At 64.8% G+C, this 7371-nt stretch overlaps 1 protein-coding gene across 1 annotated transcript; it reads left to right on the forward strand.

Moving 5' to 3' along the window:
* On the forward strand, positions 1 to 5603 carry LOC135188088 (bactericidal permeability-increasing protein-like). Its single transcript, XM_064167314.1, has 16 exons — positions 1 to 265; positions 1225 to 1383; positions 1557 to 1671; positions 1942 to 2070; positions 2158 to 2313; positions 2434 to 2497; positions 2608 to 2668; positions 2834 to 2925; positions 3018 to 3230; positions 3342 to 3401; positions 4210 to 4377; positions 4691 to 4758; positions 4968 to 5010; positions 5198 to 5261; positions 5367 to 5443; positions 5525 to 5603. Exons 1-16 carry the CDS (start codon positions 1 to 3, stop codon positions 5564 to 5566), a joined length of 1776 nt encoding a protein of 591 aa, XP_064023384.1. The 3' UTR covers positions 5567 to 5603.
* The last annotated feature ends 1768 nt before the right edge of the window (positions 5604 to 7371 follow it).

Here is a 7371-nt window from a genome sequence, read left to right on the forward strand (position 1 = left end):
ATGCAGGGGGCCCAGCCCTGCGGGCATCTGTGCCCCATCAGCTCCCTGTATGTTTTCCTGGGAGCTGACTCATCCCGGAAGGGATTGGGGAGCCAAGTGACATCCTGGTCCGACCAGCTCGGGCACCCCGGGGTGGACATTGGTGTCAGGAGCCAGTCCCTGCTGCTCGCTGCCACGCACAGCCCCGGGGACATGCAGGAGATGGCACCCACGGCAGGACCCGCAGCGCCCATGGCACGGGGCACTGCCATCCCTGGCCACCGTGGTGAGGTTTGGTGCAGGGGATGGAGAGGCTGTGGTGGGCATGGGGCTGGGGGCAACGCTGGCCTTTGGGATTTGTGGCCATCACTGGTGGCACTTGGGGTCTCTGGCAAGAGGCCAGATGCTTGTGAGGGGTCTGCAAGGTCCGTGGCCCCTGTGGGGCTGTGGTCCCTGCAGGGAGGATGCCAGGGGCGCTGTGTGCCCTCACCATGCTGGAAGGATCCCTGAGTGCCCTGGGTTCAGGTGGGCAGCTGGACCCCTGGCAGCAACAGCCCATGTCACCATCCAGCTGGAGGGGTCACTGCTGCTGGGGGACAGCCTCAGTGACAGTGGGGATGGGAACATGAGTGGGGTCTTCCCCTGCAGCTAAGGCTTTCTGGGGGACACACACCCAGGGCTCTGCTCCCGTTCTGACCATCCTGTTCCTTCCTGTCACTCCCACAGCCCCTGGGGCTGCCACTGTGTCCCAGCCACCCTGACCCCTGCCGAGGTGCAGCTGGCCCCGTGCTGGGTCTCCAGAGCCCTTCCCAAAGAGCCAGCAGCTGCTGCCCCGTGGGAGAAGAGGGTCAAGGCCTGTCCCTGCCATGCAGCCCTCCTGGCACCCCGAGGATGGGCACAGCCAAAGCCCCTTGCGGTCCTGGCCCAGACGTGTCCCTGCTTGTCCCCACATGCACCCCATGGGGAGCCCTGGATGATGCCCCCAGCTCGCTGCCAGCCCCAGGCAGGGTGCAGCAGTGAGGCGGCGTGGGAACCTGCCTTCCTCTGCTCCCACGATGGGCACGGGTGGGGAAGGCCAGGGCAGCTGGCTTCCCCTTTGAGTCAGCCGTTGGGCAAGGCTGGGCTTTCGGTGGCCGCAGTGCCGCGGGGGCCCTGGCGTGTGCTGATGTCACCCTGGGCTCCCTGTCCCCACTATAAGTCCCGGGCTGCGTGGACAGGGTCTCCACTCTGACTGGGCACCCGCAGCCATGCCCACTGTACCAGCCTGCAGGTGCCAGCATCGTCCCCAGCGCGCACAAGGGATGCCACGGCTCTGCCTCTTGCTGCTGCTGACTGCCTCTGTGCCCACCGCTGGCACCAGCCCTGGCATTAGGGCCTGGCTGACCCGGAGGACGCTGGAATTCGGTGAGTTGTGTGCCCCCGACCATGGGCTGCGGGACTGGGGAGGGTGCGGAGCGGGACACTGCCCAGACAGCCTGGCACGGCGGGGTGGAAGGGGTATCCTGGCCCTGCCTGCTCGCCTCGCTGGCATCCCAACCCCTTCGTGGTGCCCCCCAACACATCCTCTCCCCGCCCAGGCCGGCGCTTCGGGCTGGAGCTGCTGCAGGCGCTGCTGCAGAAGGAGCATGAGCTGAACCTGACCGGGTCCCACCGCCTCCCGCTGCTGGGGACGCTCTCCTATCGTGTGCCCCGGTGAGGTCCCTCCCCATGGCTGTCCCCGCCGCTGTCCCCACTGCTGTCCCTATCGCTGTCCCCATTGCTGTTCCCCTCGCTGTCCCTTTGCTGTCCCCATGGCTGTCCTATCACTGTCCCCATGGCTGTCCTATCACTGTCCCCATGGCTGTCCCCATCGCTGTCCCTATTGCTGTGCCCATCACTATCCCCGTTGCTGTGCCCATGGCTGTGCCCACCACTGCCATGTGCCAGGCGCAGCCGTGAGCCCAGGCTGCCTGTGCCCTGCAGGATCCACGTCCACGAGCTGCAGCTGAACGACTCCAGCTTGGACTTCGCTGAGGACGTGGGGGTGGGGCTGAGGGTGCAGCATGCCCGCGTCCGCCTCAGCGCCGACTGGGGAGCCCGGCTGGGTGCCATGTGAGTCACCCCTACAGCGGGCACAGGGCAGGCGGGTGGCTCAGGGTGGCCTGAGGCCATGCCCCTGCTCACCCGCTCTGTCCCCAGCCAGGACAAGGGCTCCGTCGAGCTCCTGATTCGCGACCTGGCCGTGGTGACCGTGCTGGGGGTGGGTGACGACGGCGGTGGCCGGCCCAGGGTGTGGAGTGCCAGCTGCGATGCCCAAGGCACCGACCTGCACATGCAGTTTCACCATGGGCACAGGTGATGCCATGGCCCCTGTCCCCCTCCTGTCCCTGGCACATGGGGACGCTGTGGTGCCCCTGGCCAAAGGAGGCTGTGGGACATCCCAGGGTGACATGAGGACCCTGCTCTGCCCCACAGCTGGCTCTACAACCTGCTGGCACCGCTGGTGCAGAGACCCCTGCGGCAGGAGCTGAACAAGAAGGTGGGTGCTTGGGCCCTGTGTTGTGCCTGTCCCCTCTCACCACGGCAGGCCCAGGGAGCAGCTTGGGGACCCCCACTCGTGTCCTTGCTGATGCTCTGCTCTGCTTCCAGCTCTGCTCCGAGCTCCGCAGGGGTGTCCACAGGCTGGAGGCTGCCCTGAAGCACATGAACGGTGGGTGAGGGCACGCTGGGCACTGGGGCTGGGGCAGGAGGGGACACGATAGGGTGGTCCAGGGGGGCCCTGCAGGATCCCACTGTGGGGCTCTGTCCCCTCAAATCAGGGCTGCAAGAGGGGCTGGGGGTCCAACTGCCCCAAACCATCTCTGTGTCCCTGCAGTGTCCACCCAGCTGGACCCTTTTGTTGCCATCGACTACTCCCTGCTGGGACCACCAACCATCAGGGCAGGGCATGGGGACGTCGACCTCAAGGTAGTGTCACCCCGGGCACCCCTGGGCTGGCTCTGGCAAAGGGGCACAGGCATACCTGGCTGAGCCTCATGTCCATCTGTCTGTCTGTGCAGGGGGAGTTCTTCATGGTGGGCAAGTTCCAGCAGAGCCCATCCTCAATGCTGCCCCTATCCCTGCCCGTGTCCCTGCCCATGGCCTTGCCCACTGCTCTGCCCAGGGCACACGAGCCCATGCTGCTGCTGGCTGTCAGCGAGAGTGTTGCCAACTCTGCCACCTTCACCTACTTCATGGCTGGGGCCCTGCACAAGAGGATCTCCAGTGACATGGTAGGGACAGCTCCAGCCATGGCTGTGGGGGCTGATGGCTCCCCTGGGGTGCCACCGAGGTGCTCCTGTGCCCACTCGTGCCCATCCTGTGACCCCTCTGCTGCCTTTCAGCTCCCGCAGCAGTTCCCACTCCAGCTGAGGACCAAGAGAATGGGACTGCTCTGCCCACAGGTGGGTGAGGGTGGGATGGAGCACAGGGAGAAGGGGACACAGGTCCAGGACATTGGCAGGATGGGGCATGGGATGGGATGCAGAAGGACCAGAACATGGGATGGGCATAGGTGGGATGGGATGCAGGAGGGATGGGATGGGACAGGGGTTGGGATGCAGGAGGTAGGACACAAGAAGGATGCCACTTGGAATGGGCTGTAGGAGGGACAGGATGCAGGTAGGATGGGACAGGGGATGCCACAAAGCTGGAATGGGCTGTAGGAGGGACAGGATGTAGGTGGGATGGGACAGGGGATGCCATGGAAGTGGAATGAGATGCAGAAAGGACAGGACATGGGATGTGATACAGGAGAGACAGGACACAGATGGAATGGGACAGGGGATGGAATGCAGGAGGGACAGGATGGGATGGGACAGGGGATGGGATGCAGGAGGGACAGAGGATGGGGTGAGACAGGGGAGGAAGGGGCAAGATGCAGGTGGGATGGAACAGGAGATGGCCTGGAGATAGAATGAGATGCAGGAGGGCCAGGAGAGGGGATGGGATCAGGAGGGCTGGGATGCAGGGGGAAGGGGACGTGGGCAGGATGGGATGCAAGTTGGCACTCAGGCAGCAGAGGACCCTGCCTGTCCCCAGCACAGGGCAGGATGATGATGATGATGATGGGACCTCACCTGCCCATGTCCTGTCTCCTCCTCCAGTGAGGGTCCTGGAGAGTGGTGGGAACTAGGTGGGAGGTGGCGCTGGTGCCGGTAGTGCTGGCAGTGCCAGTGTGGCTCTGTGCCAGCCCAGCCTGTGTCCCCCCAGCTACAGGAGCGCTACCCAGACCACCCCATGGAGCTGGAGCTCTGGGCCCGCCAGCAGCCCCTGGTCTCCTGCCACCCCCATGCCCTGCATGGGACCCTCTTTGGCTCCGCCGAGGCCTTCGTGGTGCTGCCCAATGCCACCCGTGTCCCTGCCTTCCTGCTGAGCATCGTGAGTGGCTGCTGCTGCCATGGCACGGGGGCATGCTGGGCAATGCTGGAGTGACGCTGGGTGGCAAAGATGGGCAATGCTGGGTGATGCTGGGGTGATACTGAGCAATGCCAAGGTGATGTTGACACAGTGCTAGGTGGCACTGGTTGATGCAGGCTGGTGCTGGGGCAATTCTGGGTGGCACTGGGTGGTGCTTCGTGATGCAGGGCAGTGCCGGAGGGCACTGGGTAATGCTGGGTGATGCAGGATGGTGCTGGGTGGTGCAGAGTTGTGGGCACTGCCCTGGTCTTCTCAACCTCTCTTCTTGCTGCAGGATGCCAACGTGACTGCGAAGCCAAGGATCACCAGGAGCAGGCTGGGAGGCACAGTGAAGCTGACTGGGTGAGACACCAGCCCCATGGTCTGGGATGTGCCCAGGGAGCTGCCCTTGTTACCCACCTTGGCCATTTGCCTCCCTGAGTTCCATCCCCCAGCTCAGACCCTGTCTCATGGCAGTGCCCACTGCCCTGGCTGAACCCGACCTGCTGGGCTGCCAGCACTGCCCAGTCCCTGTGCCCACGCTTGGCTCTCACCCTGTTCTCACCCTGCAGGCTCAGCGTGACACAGGTGGCATCAAACGTGGGCCCAGTGGAGGTGAGTGGCTGTGCTGGGCACATCGTGGGGCACCCTAGGGCAGGCCTGGGCTCTGCATTGCTCTGGGTGCAGGGGGGAGGGTATCTGGGGGTGCAGTAGACCCTAGGCAAGGCCCAGAATGCCAGGGATGGGGCTCAGCCCTGCCAGCCCCAGCCTGGGCTCAGGGGATGCCTGTCCTGTGCCGCAGGTGAAGAGGGTGGAGAACCTCCTCAAGTTTGGGCTGTGGCTTTTTGGCATCCCCCGGGCAAACAGTGAGTCGTTGTCCCCAGTCCTGTCCTTGTGTCCCTAACCTCAGCTGCCCCCAGGCTGCGCCCACCTCTTCCCCCCCCAGCTCATGCCCTGCTCTCCCCCTGCAGAGCGGCTCCAGGCTGGCATCCCCCTGCCCATCCCGCACGGGCTCAGCCTGCTGGACCCTCAGCTGTCGCTGCAGGAGGTGAGTGCCACCACTGTGCCCTCATCCCTCCGCCCCCCATGTGCCCCATCCGCCCCCTCTTACCCTGCCTCCCCCCCCCAGGGTTTCGTGCTCATCTCCACGGACCTCCAGGACAAGCCATGAGAGTCACTGCCTGGGACCCTCCCCCTCGACCCCAGCCGTGGCCCTGTCACCGTCCCATGACCAGCCGAGGACAAGCTGATGCCACCGTGGCTTTGTCACCCTCCCCCCCCGCTCCCATCCGTGGCACCTCCTGATCACGCCCCCCCAGCTGCGGGTGGGTTCCTCGGTGGGATTAAAGCTGGGAGTGTGGCTCAGCCTGACGTGGGCGTCTCAGGTGCCCTTGGCAGGATCCCCCCGTGCTGGGGACGTGGTGGTGTGCCCACAGCTGCAGGGGACTTGGGCCGTGCCAGGGCGGGGGGCATCTTGTCCCCTGTGCTGGGGTGCAGAGGAGCGACCCCACGCCGTGTCCTGGCCGCTGCGTGCCCTGTGCCCTCCAGCGGTGGCCGCTGCGGCCCGGACGCTTCCCTCGATGCCCACGGGATGGAGCTCGTGTCCGTGGGTCCCACCCTGCCCTGCCAGCCCTCGGCTCCGGCCGCTGCCCCCCACGCTCCGGAGGGGGCGGCAAGGACGTGTCAGGGAGGCTGAGCCGCAAGCAGGGAGCGCCGCAAAGCTCAGCCCCAGCCGCCTGCGGGTCAAACTGCTCCGAATTCAGCCCCCTCCGGAGGGAAATGGGCGCCGGGAGGGGCTTTACCCTTTGCCAGCTCAGTGATGGGCAAAGGGCAGCCCCGGGAATAGAGAGCTGTGGGACCGAGCCCCCTCCTTCCTCACCCCAGCGCGGCTGTGGATGGCACCGCAGCGGTGCTGAGCCCACAGCCCCCAGAGCAGGTCCAAGAGGAGCTCCCCCAGCCCCGCTGAGAGGGCACAGGGCGGGCACGGTGAAAAGCAGCAGGGATGGGCAGTGCCACGCCAAGTCGGCCCTGCCCTTGGCACAACAATAAACTCACCTTGCGGCTCCACAACGCTTCCCTGGGCAGGGAGAGGATCCATCACCAGCTACCCATCCTTCTTCACTCCCTTCCATCCTCCCTCCCTCCTCCTCTCCCTCCCTCCCTCCCTCCCTCCCTCCCTCTCTCTCTCCCTTTCACCTTCCTTCCTTCCTTCCTTCCTTCCTTCCTTCCTTCCTTCCTTCCTTCCTTCCTTCCTTCCTTCCTTCCTTCCTTCCTTCCTTCCTTTCCTTCCTAACTTCCGCCCTCCCTCCCTTCTTTCCCCTTCCCCTTCCCCTTCCCCTTCCCCTTCCTTCCCTTCCCTTCCCTTCCCTTCCCTTCCCTTCCCTTCCCTTCCCTTCCCTTCCCTTCCCTTCCCTTCCCTTCCCTTCCCTTCCCTTCCCTTCCCTTCCCTTCCCTTCCCTTCCCTTCCCTTCCCTTCCCTTCCCTTCCCTTCCCTTCCCTTCCCTTCCCTTCCCTTCCCTTCCCTTCCCTTCCCTTCCCTTCCCTTCCCTTCCCTTCCCTTCCCTTCCCTCCCCTTCCTTTCCCTCCCCTTCCCCTTCCCCTTCCCCTTCCCCTTCCCCTTCCCCTTCCCCTTCCCCTTCCCCTTCCCCTTCCCCTTCCCCTTCCCCTTCCCCTTCCCCTTCCCCTTCCCCTTCCCCTCCCTCTTTTCTTCCCCTCCCTCCTTTCCTTCCCTCCATCCATCCATCCATCCATCCATCCATCCATCCATCCATCCACTTTTTCATCCATCCATCCACCCATCCATTAATCCACCCATCCCTCCAGCCATCCATCCATCCATCCATCCATCCATCCATCCATCCATCCATCCATCCATCCATCCATCCATCCATCCATCCTTCCCTCCCTCTGCTCACCCCTCCCTCCTCTCCCGCTCCGCCCCCCCTCCCGCGGCCGCACAAAGCTGACAGCACCAGC

The sequence above is a fragment of the Pogoniulus pusillus genome, chromosome 29, assembly GCF_015220805.1.
Source record: "Pogoniulus pusillus isolate bPogPus1 chromosome 29, bPogPus1.pri, whole genome shotgun sequence".
NCBI lineage: Eukaryota > Metazoa > Chordata > Aves > Piciformes > Lybiidae > Pogoniulus > Pogoniulus pusillus.